General features: G+C 29.6%; 1 protein-coding gene across 1 annotated transcript in view; it reads left to right on the forward strand.

Annotated features, from left to right (window-relative positions):
* Positions 1-17,477, forward strand: part of LOC111632630 (trithorax group protein osa-like) — a 155,463-nt gene that overhangs the window by 97,756 nt on the left and 40,230 nt on the right. The window contains exons 5-7 of the mRNA XM_023377120.1: positions 5,021-5,686; positions 11,295-11,686; positions 17,039-17,077. Coding sequence (XP_023232888.1) covers positions 5,021-5,686; positions 11,295-11,686; positions 17,039-17,077 — 1,097 coding nt within the window. The remainder of the gene's footprint in view (positions 1-5,020; positions 5,687-11,294; positions 11,687-17,038; positions 17,078-17,477) is intronic.

Genomic DNA, 17,477 nt, shown 5'->3' on the forward strand with positions numbered 1-17,477 from the left:
GATGAGTAATAACACCAACTAATATGTACAGTACAATAATTTTAAGAATAAAAATAAGTATTCTTTATTTATTCTTCTGAAATAGAAGACAGAACCAATGCCTGATCTGATGCAATGACTTTATTAAATTCTTACAATAATAATCTTGATAAAGTTGTTGCATCAGGTCATGTACTGGTTCTGTCTTCTATTTCAGAAAAATAAATAAAAGAATAATGATTTTCTCCAATTGGAAATTTAAAAAATGTGTGTTATTGTAGTTACATTTTAATATGGAATGGTTTGTCTCACATTAAAGTCATATGGTAAAATGTAGTAGAAACAAATCATTCTGCAATACATGTTGTCATTTTTAAACTTTATTTTATTAATTTCAGTATAAAAAACATAATGCAGTGGAACCCCGGTTAACGAACGTAATCCATTCCACGAGTCCGTTTGTTAACCGAAGCAGTTTTTCCCATAGAAATTAATGCAAATACAATTAATCCATTCTAGATGTCAGTATTTTTGTAATTTTATTTGTAAAATGGGTTTTCTTTAATGAAAATATAGGAAAATGTGGTCATAAACAATCAATCTAGGTTAAATTTTCGGAAAAAGGGAAAGATTTGACGGGTATAAAAACATCACATACGATCGTTAAAGTTCTAAAATGACAGATAGCAGAAAATATAGTCTAAATTATGAGCAAAAGGCTTATAGATTTATCAACAATCTCTGATCAGAGTTGACGAACAGGTGTCAAATAAACGCCTCGGAACAAACCTTTCTCGTGACCTGATCTGGTTTCGGTTTTCACCTGGAGACAAAGAAGAAAACAATCGGGAAGTGAGGAATGGGACGCAGGACTAATCGTAAGGTGAGATTCAAGGAAGAAATACTATAAAAAACCCAAATCTCAAGGTCAAAATGCAGTTTTCCTAAAAATTCTATGGCGATTAATCTATGTCGTCTTCATCTGGATTAAGCCTGAAGTCGTGCCCACTAAAATTTGTGTTGTGTCTCGCAGACCGCTCCAGTTGTTGCAGCTCTGTCACCTACCATCGCTTCTGTGACCAAGCAAACCCATCTCGTCCGCTCTGGGGCTACGACTGATCAGCTTGCACTATTGTAGGACCAGCGATACGCCACTCCTCAGTGCCAAGAGAAAATACTGTAGATAAGCCATTTCCAACTACCTCAAATATGTAAGCATCTTCACGTTCTAATAAACGATTTTCACTGTAAAATATTTGTCATCTTTGTCTCCTCCACCACACCAATGTACGAATGGACCCTAGACCATCACCGACACACAATTAACTGATTTTCCCTAAAAGTCGGCAAGCTTACAAATTTGACACAAAAAGCTGTTAAGTTCATTATCCGAATTTTGTTCGTTATCCGAGACAAAAATTTTCCAAAATAAAAGTTTGTTAACCGATTTGATTGTCAACCAGGACGTTTATTAATTGGGGTTCCACTGTATATTCATTTATAAGTTTGCTTCAGTTAAATAAGGCTTGATTATTAGGGTTCCAACACAGTGGCGTACCATAGTGGGGGTGGCAGGAGCAGCCTGCCCCGGGTGGCACCTTTTAGGGGAGCGGCAAAAATTTCACAATGAATAATAATAATATCTTGTAAAAATTTGAAACATCCTAATCTATACTTGCATCGCACCTACGATAGTGCTATTGTCCAGACAGTCTGGGAATCGGCTCGCCGTCCGGATGAACTAGTAAGTTGCTCATCCGAGGAAATCCTGCAAAACCTGTTGACCTTTCCCCCCCCCCACTTGTACAATTCATTCATGTTCATATACACCACTAATGTCCAATAGAACTATTTTGAACAGGTCACTGCACTACCACCGAATTTTTCATTGCTTGTTCTGTGACAAAACTGAATTTTGGTTTTTTAAATTGAAATACCTAAATAAGGGAGCCGAAATTTTCCTCTGCCCCGGGCGGCTGACACCCACGGTACGCCACTGTTCCAATATATATATAATTGAAGATATTAAAATTACTCTTTATGACAGTGGTCTGGTCTTATTATGCACTTTTCTCTTAGGATAATGTAACTACTTTTCAGTTCTAGCTTGCTAATAATCTTCTGTATATTTAGGAGTTAACTTATATGTTGGAATATACAATAAATAGACCAAATTTATAGTATTTTTTTAATTAAAAGTTTATACAAATAGGATATATATTGACTGTAGTATAATGGTTCATATAATTATAATTGAAATAATTTGTCACAATTTCTAATTTTAATTATAAGAAACCTATTTTAAAGGTTTTGTAAGACTCAACTTCCATTCCTTTAAATTACAGAAAAGAAGTATCTGTTATTTATTGTTTACATTTAGATGACTAAGTATTACAAAATAAAATAAAACAATTATTCCATTGACTGTAGATTAATAGATTGGATTCATGACTTGTATATTATGAAGTAAACAAAATTGTTAAAATAAAGTTAAATATAAAGTAAGCATGTTGACTTCATACAGAATGTATATTTAGAATTTTTCTTCCATAAATATAATTTCATATATTATTAAGCATCTGTTTTTCTCACTCCAGAAAGGTTCAAGACAGAAATTGAAATAACTTTATTTTCAAAATGTTTTATTATTCCAGTTGAAAGTCAAAAAATTCATTTTCCATTCTTCAACATCCATTTATTATTGCCAATATAAATCAATTTACAAACAAACATGTATAGTAAAATCTTATCTTTCTAGAGTTTCATATATATCTACACCATTTTCTCCATAAAACTCATTGCAAGATCAAAAGATGTTTGATAATATCAGAAATTATACTCAAAGAAGAATAATGTAAAGTAAACGCTTTAATATTTATTGCCAGATAAAAATGTCTCTTATTTTTTAGCATTCAGTAGTTGTAATTAAAGATGTAGGTAGAAATGTGTTATTTTGAATTTAATTTTCAAAATCAAAATGTAATGTACTTTAACTGTATTCTATGATTGTTTATATTTCATTCATTAATTAAGTGCTTAACATTTATCTAAATTTTAAAAATTTTGCTGTTATTCAAGTCATCATTTCCACATCGTCATACCACCAAATATGAAATCAATTCAACTATCTCCATTAAAGCTATATTGTGTTTAGTCAGTTAAATAAATTATTCTATCCTGCTGTAATTACAAAAGTATAAATTAGCAATAATCAATATACCAACTACATAAAATTATTATTATAATAATCATTCTTCTACTAAATAATAATAAAATAATTGTTTCACAAACACAAAATCTAACAATTTGAAATTTAGTTTCACCTCCATTTATTATATTGGTTGAACTGCAACATAGTGAATGAATAGAGTAGAATTGATATGGTATGCTTTCCATTGCTCATTGATATGGTATGCTTAATATCTCATATTTGGTTTTGGTTTTAGTAATGATATTTTATTAACAATGATTAATTACATATGGTTGGGATAAGACAAAGAAAGGTTTTGCACCATTCTTTGTCTTATCCCAACTATAGGTAATAATACAAGCTGGAAGAAAGAACATGATTTTAATAGGTCATTCTACTGTACAGTACTTAGAAAATAGAAGTTAAAGTTTAAGAATGTCCATCCCTTTAAATGGATGTGGTCCCATGCAAACTCGTGTTAGTTTGCATATTGGGAGTGCATACAGTGATGCCAGTTTTGGTTTCTTTTTACTCTTTTGACACAAAAAATATTTTATACTTTTTCAATCTTTAACAGAAAAAAACTATGGATTTCTTTTATCTTTGTTTTGTTTAACCATCCTGATACACTGCTCTGTAATTAATTGGCAAATGCTGTCTCCTCTTAATTTTGTTTGATTTGAAAATCATTTTGATCATTAATTTATTTTTGTAAATTTTAATTTTATTTAACTTTATTTAGTAAATTAGTTTAAAATACTATAATTTAGAGATATCAATTGAATATTAATCTTTAACTTCATAAATTATACAACCTTGATCGTCACCCTGAAAATTGTTAATACAAATTTTTGATAAAGCGAACTATTTTCTGTTCTCCTAGCAGATTTTATTAATGGGAGTTGACTGTATTTCATAACTCTCAATATGATCTTAATAAAACATTAAGGCCACATTTGTTATTTTTGTTAATTTATAAAACAATGCTTTTCTCTATTGTAATAGATACAAACAATTAAAATGAAGTCATTTTTATACAAATTTAAGCTACTTTATTAAATTACTTGTCCTATGTATGAAAAAAAATTTTGAGGATAATAGATTGAATATTGACTGTTATAAATTAAGTTATAAATAAAACTCATTTCTTTTGATTATTACTGATACATTATACTTAATATGCTTAATATTTTAACTAGTTTCATTAATTTTGTATTGTGTGTTATATTACGTAGGCTGTTTTTTTCTTCAAGCTCTGATGGTCCATAAAACAAAGACAAGTGTAAATAACAAAATGAATTTATTACCAAAAGTTAGGTACAGACATGGTTACTTTTTGACACAATCATCATGAAGATTGTGGCATTTGTCATATCTACCCAGCTTGGAACTTTAGCCCTGATTTAGCACCAAGCAACTTCCACCTCTTTCCTGAACTGAAAACGTGGCTAGCAGGGCAGAGGTTTGAGTCTAATGACAATCTTCAAAAAACATGTTAGGGCCCAACTCAAGTTATTGGGCACATTCTATGACAAGAGGATGGAAAAGCTCATTCACAGATATGACAAGTGCCTCAATCTTCACGGTGATTATGTTGAAAAGTAATCATGTTTGTACCCAAGTTTTTTGGTAATAAATTCATTTTATTTACACTCGTCTTTGTTTTATGGACCATCGGAGCTTGAAAAAACTGCCCTCGTATAAATGTGAATTCTTAATCTCTAGTTTATATATATATTAAAATATCAATCCTATTACGATTATAATTACCAACTTATAATTTTATTTTTAATTATTAAATATTTAATCTCAAATATTATCTAACATGGTATATCAATACTTTTTTAATAGGCAACTACCATTGTACTCAGGGAACTCTTGGCATGCAGAATTATGGCTCACCAAATCAGAACAGTACTTATGGTGGAAATGTTAGTGGATATTCTGTAGTAGGTAGAATGAGTGGACAAACATCTGTGACTGGTACACAGGGTTACAATGCTGGTCCTGGTACAACTAGCAGTTATATGAATTCTCAGTATGGAAGCACTGGCCCTCCTTCTAGTACAGGTTATGGGATGAATAATATGATGCCTCCTCCAGCACAGTATCCTAAGGGAAGTACTGGTCCACCAGGTGCTGCACAAGCAGCAGCCCAGGCTGCAGTAATAGCAGCTGCAAGTTCTGCTACTATGAGATCTCCAGTATATTTAAGACAGCATTTACAGCAAAAAATGTATGGTGGTAATTATGGCAATATGCAATCTCAAGCAGGCACTCAAGGATTTATAGCAGGAGGTGCAATGACTGGAGCTGCAGGTCCTCCCACAGTTATGCCAGAATCATCTCCAATGCCTCCACCAGCAGCAAGTACGCCATCTGCACAACCGTTAAGTCAAATTTCTGCCATGCCTCCCACTTCAATGGGACTTGGTAATGTCTCTAATTGTGACAATGCATCAAACTCAGCATCAGTTGGGGCACAAGGATTCACACAAACTTCTGCTCCTTCCACAGGTATTAGTTGCTATTTTTATATATAATACTTCATCATAATATTCAGGTTGCTGTGTTTAAAAATTGGAATGTGCTTTTAAATCATTTTACTTTTAATTAAATATGAAAACATTAAGCTGGCAATAATGATTTAAAAAAGTAACTAAATTAGTATATAATAAAAGAACTTTTTGCATTTGAATATTTGTTTAATATTAATAATTGTAAATGTTGATTTTCATAATTATCTAATTGAAGAAGATCAGAAATACATCAAAAAACATAGCTATACACACAATTTATAAATGTCTATTTATTTGTATATCAATGAAATTATTTAAAACAGAAGAATTAATGTTTATTGTTTTAATGAAATCAATAGAAGATGGAAACTGTCTACTCCAGAAGCACAGAAGCAAACTTTACGGCTTCTGGTGCAGTCTGAAAATGTAGTAATATAAAATAAGTTTTTTGATATCTTCTCTTGTTTCTCTAGTTGTTTATCTTTTAATTTTTTATAAATTATCTGAAATAATAACCTATCTTATAAATAAGTAATATGATGTTTTTGATCATTTCGCTTTATTATTTATTACAGTATTAAGCATGTAACTTATGTGAAGTTGTTTATGTAAGTTATATGCTTAATACAAACTAAAATACAACATACAGCATTGTGAAATTCCTCTGAAATGAGATAGCCTTCTAGTTAAAAAATATTTTCCTCTTGATATAGTCCATGAATTTAATAATTCCTAATACTTTGTATTAAGCAAGACCTACCTTTGAATCATATTTTGAATATTTCCAATGTTAATTTGATTGGATTTGATGATGGCAAATACATATTTAGCATAAAAAGTCTTAATATATATTTATTTCATTTTGGATCCAAAGGCCTACTGATTTTCTTCAAAGGTATAGAAAGGCAAATGAAATTTTCTATTTATTCATAATGAGAGGTTAAAATAATAAGCAGAATATGAATAATGACAAAGATTATATTATAACTTCAATACTTTTAATAGTTAGATTTAACAGTTATTTTGGCTGAGTGTAATTTTAGTGTATCTCACTTTGAAATAATATAATCTATAGCCTATACTTTTCATTTATGGCTTACAAACTAAAAAAAATGTATTTTGTTTAGATTGAAAGAAGAAAAATTTGAAAATTCTAACATTTCATTTGTTTTTTCTACAAGTCATCCATAAAAGACCCAGTGAGAATGAAGACTATGACGTCATCTTTACTGGGCCTTTCATGTTTATGAAAGGCACAATGAATAGTGCAGTGTATCTTGATATGTTACACATCAGTTGTAACATATCAGTTGTAACATATCAGTTGTAACATTAGTTGATATGTTACAACTGATGATATGTTAGAGATACAGTTGATTGCAGGTGGCATTTTTGATACCATTGTGTTTTAAAAGGACAGTGCCCCATCCCAGTTTGATAGCATTGTACTGTACATGATTATCTTAATGTGACATTTCCTGGTAGGTGAATTGGGAGGAGCTCAGCTAGGTTATGGGCTCCTCATTCACTAGACTTGACACCCCTGGACTTTTTTTGCTTAGAGGCTACATCAAGTCACAGGTGTTCAAGGTAAAGATTAATAATATTCAGGGTCTGATGAATTACATTACAGCTGCTGTGAACCTATTGCATCTGATACGTCACAAAGGGTTTTTATATCAACTGTGACGAGATTGTAGCTTTATAAATTGCCTTACAGTCCTTACTTCTAATTTATTTTTAATTGTCTACTTGGACATTACTCATTAATAGGACTTTACACTGGTGTTTAAAAATTGACACAATAATGAGAGTTAGTTCAGAAAACATTTTTAAACACCAGTGTAAAGTCCTATTAATGAGTAATGTCCATGTAGACAATTTAAAAATAAAGATTGTAGCTTGTACAGTACCTAGACATTCAATGGCAACATGCTGAATTACACTGATTCCACTTCATATTCATTACTTTCATTGATCTGTATTGTTTTTCAAGGAAATGAATTGGGACTTTTGAATTACCCTGTATTTCAGAAAAAAATAGAAAATGACAGGCTTTTAGACTAAAACAAATGATGATTATGTTTGTTTATTTTAATACATTTTGTTTTTATTTACTATAATTCTAATTAATTCTTACTGCAGTTTTTATAATAAAGAAATTTAATTATGTAAAATTAAATTTCTAAGGCAATATTTCTTGTTAGAGTATCACAAATTACCTTCTTCTCAATAACTGTAATGAATTACAAAGCACAATCAACAAAACCTTTAGCATCCAGTAATGAAATTTAATGTAAAACTTGATGAATGTTTTCAATCGTATACAAGATCTGCATCAGGTCAACATTATATTCCATTACATTAAATGCAATTAAGTCAATGACTGACTTAATTACACTAAACTCAGTTATGAATAAAATTTCATGCTCAATAAAATTTTATAACTATGCTAGCTAATCAATTATTATTGAATCGTTTATAAGATATTTGAGGATTACTAGGTTAATCTAGTTTCCCTTGTCCTATTGTTATGCCACCTCTTTAAAATAGTCACATATTATTTTGTTTATAGCCCTGTACAAGTGATAAGAAATAGGTAAATGCTCTTATTAAATTGCTAACATAATTATATATTTAGTATCAAAGTTGATAGTAATGATATCTGAATTCTATTAAAATTTTAGCACAACTAGAATTTACCTGTATTTTGGCTCATTTTGACACTTATCTTTAATGTCATTTTGTTTATCATATATTATGTTTAATGTCATTTTGACACTTCATGTTGCTTTGATCTGAGGATGTTTCAACCTGCTGATCTACCTTGAAACCTCTTTTTAGCAGGAAATGATTTGTGGCATGCATTTCAATAAAGAATTTTTTAAATCTGTTTTAAATGTATAGGATCCGAACTTCTGTACATACTTTCTTAGCATTTCAGGATTAGCTTTGCCATTTTATCTACATTATTAGTTGAATCGAGTTTATAAAATTGTATCTTTTCTGTGCATGTGGAAGCTTGACTACTATACTCACACAAAAGAGAGAAATTATCATCTTTACATTTAGACAATTTTTGAAAGATTTAAGTTTAATATTATTAAAATAATAAATATAACATTCACAATAACTTTAATTCAGTTAATTCAAAGGATTTTGAGAGTTTGAAAAAAAATGAATGATTTCCATGGCAGCATAAACATGTTTGCTTGTGAGACTTTAAAAGAAGAGAGTTAGACAGTTTAAATTTAAAGCATTTGAATATTGTGTACTTACCTGTAATTGGACAGTGGAGTGATATTTCTTACAAGAACTATATATACAAAAAATAGATTTACTACAAAGATAGCAGAAAAGATTATATATAATATCATTTGAAAAAACAGCATTTGCAATCATACAAACAAGCTATAAAATTTATAAAGCAGTTATTTAGTCCCAAAAATGGTCAAATCTAGAAAATAGTAAAATCATAAATGCAAAAAAAAATGTGTATTATTGGAAATCATGATTTGATCTGTTTGGACCCAAATTATGTTTATATTGAGTTAATAATTATTTAAGGGAAAAACATACATGTCCATACAAATCTGGCCCTTAGTCATAAATTAAGCTGACATGGCCAATTTATAATAATTGTATTGTGTTTATGTTCAAGCTAAAAAGAATTGCTAATGTTTATTTATTGTTGTATATATCTATTGCACATGTTGTTTTGAAGTTCTTTATATTCTAACTATTGTATTTTGAAGCTGAGGATAATCAAATATAGAATAAAAACGTAAAATTTATGACTCACCGACCAATTAACCGGTGTGAATAACATTTAAGTGATGAACATTTTCATTACCACTTCTGGTCACTTCTTCAGGTCAATTCTTAATTCAAATAGGCTGGCCATTGACATTTGAAAATAAATCGAATGATACAGATATCAAATACGGTATACGCATGCATTCTCCATAAGATGTTTAGAAAAAAATGTCGAACATCAAGTTGAGTTGGAACACAGAAAACTTGTGCATGCGTTCGGCTCAAAATATGATTGAAAATTAAATGTCTTTGTCAAGTATAGCCTGCCATGTCATCAACAGACATATCTTCTCCTTAAAAATAACGCCCGTGGTTCTGCTGTAGGCTTTAAAAATTTCGATGGTCTCTAATCATTTGGGGTGTTCTGAGTGCGGGGTGGTAAGGATATTCTGGCTCCAGAAAAGTCTGCCATAATATCCGAGTCTATCATGTAAGTGGAGAGAGCAGTTGTACTCTTACTATGCTGTATGTCAGATTTATGTTCCCATAATCTGACCCCCATTGAATGTTTAGTGGAGCCATCATACACCATTTCCCTATCACACCTGTTGTCTCTGATAGGGACATTATAAATGCCTGGTAGTCTGTCGGAGTTAGAAGGGTCTTTTCCATTGCACAGTATGTTGAAAATGGTTGGCCATCTCTTGTATTCAATGCTGACCTGACTTGACAATTGTGGCATACAATGATTTTAAATTGAGGTTAAAGGTGATGGGGATCCTCTCCTTATCCTCTTCCTTTTTATCAATGGGGTCAGATTACGGGAACATAAATCTGACATACAATATGGTAGGAATATGACTGCTCTCTCCACTTATGCGACAGACCTAGATATTATGGCAGACTTCTCCAGAGCTAGAATTATCCTTATCACCTCGCACCTGGAACACCTCAGATGGTTAGAGGTCATCAAAATTTTTAAAACCTGCAGCAGAACCACATGCGTTGCTTTTAAGGAGATGTGTCTGTCGATGTTGATATAATTGACAAAGACATTTAATTTTCAATCATATTTGTGCATGCGTTTGGCTCACCAAATGCATGCACAGTAGTTCTGTGTTCCAACTCAACTTGATGATCGACATTTTTTTTTTTTAAACATCTTATGGAGAACGCATGCGCATACTGTATTTGATATTCATACCATTTGATTTATTTTTAAATGTCAACTGCCAGCCTATTTGAATTAAGAATACACCTGAATAAGTGCCCAGAAGGTGTAATGAAAATGTTCGTCACTTAAACACTATTCACACCGGTTAATTGGTTGGTGAATTGTATGTTTTATTTACATTCCGGTGTTGTGCAGTTAAATATAAGAATAAAAACATTAAACTTCTCAACCACACCGTGTTAAAGCAAAATTAAACAACTACAAACCTTTACGGTGCGATATTAAATAAAAAATTATCAAGAAAAAAGGTCCCACAAACGTTTTCGAACTGAAGTAGGTTCTTCCTCAGGTGAAAAAACTTAAATATGTAAAAAACATTTGATGGAATACAAAAATTTGAATGCGATACGATCAACGAAATCCATGAGTTCTACTGGTGACATCATCAATAGACATGCGTATTCTTCTGATGTAAATGTTTTTAATATTATAGAATATTTTCTCTGTCCTTGAATAAAAACATTACTGTGAATACTTTGGCTACTTGAAATAAGCATTGGAAATACATAAATTCTAATATGGTGTCAAGTATTTGTAATGTTGATTTTTTAAAATTATAAAAATAATAATTTTAAAAACCAAAGGTAAAAATTTAACATTAATTATATTTCTATAGGTTCTCCACCCACAACAGTTACACAGAGTATTGGCAGCCCTTTATCCACTGTGCCAATGACTGTTTCAAGTCCCTCAGAGCATTCCTTAGGAACTCATTCACTTTCGGGTCATCAGCAAACACAGTCATCTCAATCTCAAGGTAGAGCACATGTTGTTGGACATCCACAGCCACCACCTATTATGGATGAAGGCAGTCAAGCCTCCAATTTGTCTGCTTCATCTTCACTACCTGATGAACATGGTGATACTTCTAAAGGTGGGAAAACAGTAATGTCTCATCCACCAACACCAAATGCTCTTCCATCCCCTGGAGCTGCATCTATGTCTTCTTTTCATGACGAATTTGATAGTGTGTCCAGTCCTAGCTGGCCACGTACTCCAGCAAGTCCTGTAAGTTAATTTTTCTTTTGATAATTTATAATCTTAAGTATTTAAAATCATTTTTATTCTTCAACTTTTGTGAAAGATATATAAAAACAATAGTATAGATCTGTAAAACAAATTACATTTGAATTTTTATTACATAAATTAATTGTTTCAATTCATTTGTTATTGAATATAATTTAAAACTTTTAAGAACAAAATAATTTGATTAAAATACTGTATAATGCACAAAAAATATTTAGTCAATGTTGTTGAAGTAAATTAGTAATCTGATCAAAATAAGAGATTGAAATCTCTTATTAGTAACTTATTTATAAATAGCAGTTGTATAAAATATATACGTTTAATAATACAAAATTAATATTTTCAAATTTTTATTTAATAAGTAAAGCTCAATAACAATTAAATTTACATGGAAGATTAATACAGTTTTATATTCCACAGAAATATTTTTCCTAATTTGTATTTTAATACTTTAATGCAGTCTTTCTTATTTTAAAATGGAATGTTTATCATTTCTTTTGACAGATTGTTATATGAAGGCTTTATATTTGTTGCTGAAGAAATACAAAGTCTGTTTTATTATTTTATTTCATTATTCCAACTAATTTATAGTTATAGATGGTTTCATGAATAAGTGTTTAATTTCTTTGTTTCTAAAGTAATTCCATGTGCTGTTCTGCAAAAGTCTTCTTGAAACTTCTAAAAGCTATATTTCCTTTTTTGCAATGAATAATTTTACTACAGAGAGAATATGTAGCTTTTGGTATGTTTTTGCATACTTATGCATATACAGTAGAGCATTGATTATCCAAAATAATTCAGGACTGGGGTTGTTTGGATAACTGATCATTAAATTAATGAAAAAATATATTAAACACAAAACTGTACTGTATATATTTTGTATCACATGTCTTACAAATACATACCTACCCAAAGTAATACATTAAAGTATGTCTACAGTTTAGGTTGGCAGGGAGTGGAGAGTACTGCAGCGCCACAGCACTAGCGGCAATTTGAATTTGCTGACTGGAACGCTTTCGGTTAACCGGTGTTTCAGTTGATTGGTATTCGGATAATCCATGCTCTGCTGTATTCCAAAATGATGATACTACAAAAGCATGTCTAATTAATATTTATTTGGCCCACTAAATGATATATAAAAAGTTTTTTGTTATTCTGATTTATAAAATTGCAACAAAATTTTATATAAAGACCTTTGTTATATTGATAAGCAATCTTCAGTATCCTATAATTGGAAAGCATTTGCTAGCATTGACTTTTTTTTTATCTAAGATCCTATTACAGTATATAAGTTGTAAATATTGAAAATGATATTCAATAGAAATTGCACAAAACAATTATGTTTGTAGAAACTGTGTGAATTTTCCATTTTAATGAATAATAATGAAAATTATTATCTGCATATAATCTGAAATTCAGTACATTGAAAATGATACACACTCAAAATAAGTTACTATTATAAAATGTATGCCATAATTATTTAAGGATTATTTTACCAGAAAATTTTTATTAACATTAGGATTTATGCTGAAAAATAATTGAAATATGCACAAATTCTTCATAAAGTTTACCTTATACCAAAAGTACAAAGTAGTATTTTAATATACAGGATGTCCCAAAAGTTTTCATACATACAAAGGTGAAATGTAACTTTATTCACAAAACATTAAAATGTCAGCATTAAAATTTGTGTCAGTGGATTGACGGAGTAAGGCAACAGAACACATGGGTCATCTGCCAATGGGGTAACTTTTAGCAGGGCTTCCTATGAGGAAACTGGATTTCGTTTAGGTGTTAGACACATGAAGAAAACCCAAAACACTGCATGGTGGCCAGCCCATTGGTCAGGCATGAACCAATGACCAGTGTTCAATGATTTTATTTATTTGGCCACTGGTGGGCTTGATTTGTGTCAATGTATGGATACTTTTGGGATACCCTGTATATTTATTTACATAGTCTATAAAGGATATTTTAAGGAAAACTTATAGTATTCAGCAGAATATTTTGTATTTTCTGTGTAAACATTTACTCATTTACATATTTTTAGTATAAAACATTATAGAATATTGTATGACAAAAATTACAAATTTAGATGTATGAAAGTATACAAATTGAAATGCATGATCTTACTAATCCTTATCAAATTTATCATTTTATTTCTTCTTTTAGTTTTTTATTGAATACAGTCGATCCCCCTATAACACTGTTGATAATTCCGTTTTATATGAATTCCATGTTGTACGAGTCACTTAGATTTTACAAATACGTGTGCTGGGCTGTGAACGGTTCATGTACTTATAAAATCTAAGTGACTCGTACAACATGGAATTCATATAAAACAAAATTATCAACAGTGTTATAGGGGGGGTCAACTGGTACATTGAATGTTTATACTCAGACAGTTAAATTTGAGATATAAATATTGAAATTATATCTTAAAATTGTTGTCAATTTTCAATTGATTCTGTTATATTTAAGCATGTCTCTTTTTTAAAAAACTATTTTCTAGTTTTTGTATAAATTGAATTTCAAAACTATTATTAATATATTAGAATAGTTATAAGAAATTCAATAATAAATTTATATTATAAGCATTACTAAAAGTTTGAAGAAAAAATTTTTGTAAGCATAATATTTCTATCAAGTTGAAGCACAATTAATAGCATTGTAATCATTCTATTAAATTAAAATTTTTTACTATTTAATTCTTTAGTATAAGTAAATTTTTTTAAATTTTGATTTATTAAATCGTACAGTTTTTATTGTATTAATTTATATTATAAATTGGTATAAATTACTATACTGTTATTTATCATTAGAACTTGACATAGTTTTGAATTAAAAAAATTTCAAATAGTCTTAGAACTCTACATAATTGCCATTTAAAATATAGAATGAGTTAAAAAAGTAAAATAAAGCAAAAAAAAAACAAACATACGTATATTATTAACTAGCTTACCCGTCATACATTGCTGCGATCTCAGAAGAAACGAAATTCAAGCAAACTCATTATAATAAAATTCAATTTACATTTTATCATTTTTATTGAAACTTATTATTATTATTCATTTTCATCAGGAAAACATTTCAAAGTGTCATTTCAATTATATTTATTTATTGGAGTGCTTGTGGATACACGATATTTTTTGTTTTTCCGTCTGGTGTGTACACGAATAAATCGGAAGGTTTTCCGACGTGTGAGCTGGCCACATAGAGTTGTCTATGTGAGAAGCACGAATTCTCCAAATCTTGCCCACACACTTGCAGCGATTGTCAGAAGTGCGATATTCCCCATTTTTATATATATTTTTAAATCCTTTACAATTTTAATTATTTAATTGCTTCTTCCTCTCTTCTTTGGCATGTTGTGAAATTTCTGATAGTTGGATAATAAATCATTTTATTGTAATTTGTCTTTTTAAATTATTTTGAGTTGATATTAAAATTTGGAAAAGGGGATACCTAGATCGGTAAAATAGGCGAATTTCCTCCTACAACTTCAGTTGTAGTTCGGGATACAGTTAAGGTTTTAACAAAGTTTGAGCGAATGCATAATTAGCAAAAAATGTTGAAATAAAGTGATTAAACAAAAATTATTACAAATATCGTAAATAACAGTTCACAATTTAGAGATATTTTTTGAAAGGGGGAAATGGTCTTCACAATTTGAAATCGATCGAATACGCTGTGCGCGAATGCTCGTATACATTCGCGCCATCTATCGTAGGATAAATGTACTATGCCAGAAACCTTCGCGGGAGTATATTAAACAACTTCCCAAAGTTTCATGGCAATCGGATAAACAGTGTGGTAATGCATGAAGGACAGACACACAGCATTACATTCATTTTTATATATACAGGTATACCTCGACTTACGTCGTTTTGAGTTACGTCGTTCCCGATTATACGTCGTTTGTCAAAAAAGTATATGGAAAAATAAAAATCAAATTTAAGTCATTTTATTCGACTTTACGTTTGTCTGCCACAAATATTGAAGTCGTAATATCACTAGAAAAATGTTTAAAGCACATAAAATCATATTAAAATATATACATTTACATGCATATATTTTAGATTACTTTTTTTCTGTACTATATTAAAAACTGAAATTTATTTGTTTGTAAGCTTAAAATAGATCCTTATTAACCATACATTATTAAAAATGCATTAATAAATAAAATACAGAACCGGAATTGGCAATTTATGGTTTAGCCTAGTGACAAGTAGATTTGGAGACAAGTAAATTCGACTTACGTCGTTTTTCGACTTAAGTCGTTCTCCTGGAACCAATTAACGACGTAACGCGAGGTATACCTGTATAGAGAATACATAATAAACTTACACACATACATACTGTAATTAATTTTTATTTATCTGCATAAATGAAAAGGTTAGGTGTTGTCAAACTGCTTAGCATTACATTAGACAAATATCAGAAAATAAGTCTCTAATGTTTATTGAATGATATCAAAATTTTGCCGCTGAAATAGATGTAGATAATGGCTTCTGATTGTGCTTTATGAATAATTCAGTCTGTGTAAGATATGCAATTCTTTGTTGCAGTACAGGTTGCTTTCTTTTTTTCTGTGTTGTTATGATTTTGTGCTAAATAATTCAGTCTCTTAGCTACTGAAATTATGAGATCAAACATGTGCTGTAGAAATATTTTTTAATTTTTTTGTATTTCTTTGCTACTAGAAACTTGTAAATTCATACCATTTTAATGAGATATAACTAATAATAAAAGGAATTTTGGTATTTATTTTATTAAAAATATTGTATCATAATGTATTAAAAAGTAAAACATGTATACATTAAAATGTGTGGATTGAAACAGCACATAACTATTCAGTACATCATAAATATACATAATTATAATGCAGCATCATAATACTTTTACTTAATCATATTATATGTTTTTTAAACAAGTATTTCTATGTAAAAGATGATAAGATTTTTGCTTTATTTTACTTTAATGAAATTTTCAGGCTGAGTTGACTTGATTTGATTATATTTAAGTTCCAAAATTTCCTTGATAGGTTGAAATTATACAAATTTAACAAAAGTATATAGTATTGTGAAGAAATGTTATCACTGACATAAAAATCACAATTTTTCATTAATGAAACCTTCATTAAAAGATGAAAGCATTCAACAAAATAAATAAAATAGGAAATTAGTAATAGTAATTATAATAAATATGAAGTTTGTTTTGTAGGAAGGTAAATATATATTGTGTATATTTCTACATAAAATTTAAATTCCAGAACAAACCATTTATATAAATTAATAAAACATTATCCTGATCAGATAATGTGATTTGTTTCAGGTTGTGAACAGCCAGGGTCATGATCATCATCCAATTAAGGTGGTTGGTTTATTCTTAAACTTACTGCATATATTTGCATGCAGCTATTCTTTGCCTTCAATATGCTGATTATTTATTATATAAGAATTTCCTTGGGGCTATTACTGTTCTTTCTTTATTTAATTGCAGTTTGCCTGAAAATGTTCATATGAAATGCCAATTTTTATTTTTAAAGTGAAATTTATTATTGTAATAAAGTTATATATACATATGTTTTATCTCATGCATGATTAAAATATATTTTGTGCGCTGTTTTATTTGTTGTATATTATTTGCATTTTGCTTATTTGTTTGTAACTTGTAAATATATTTTTAAATTATAAAAATAAATTTTTAGATTTATTTCAGATTATTATTATTAATATCATGTAATGCACATGCTCTTATATATATATATATA

The sequence above is a fragment of the Centruroides sculpturatus genome, unplaced genomic scaffold, assembly GCF_000671375.1.
Source record: "Centruroides sculpturatus isolate CEXI.00-Female unplaced genomic scaffold, Cexi_2.0 scaffold589, whole genome shotgun sequence".
In the NCBI taxonomy this organism is placed as follows: domain Eukaryota; kingdom Metazoa; phylum Arthropoda; class Arachnida; order Scorpiones; family Buthidae; genus Centruroides; species Centruroides sculpturatus.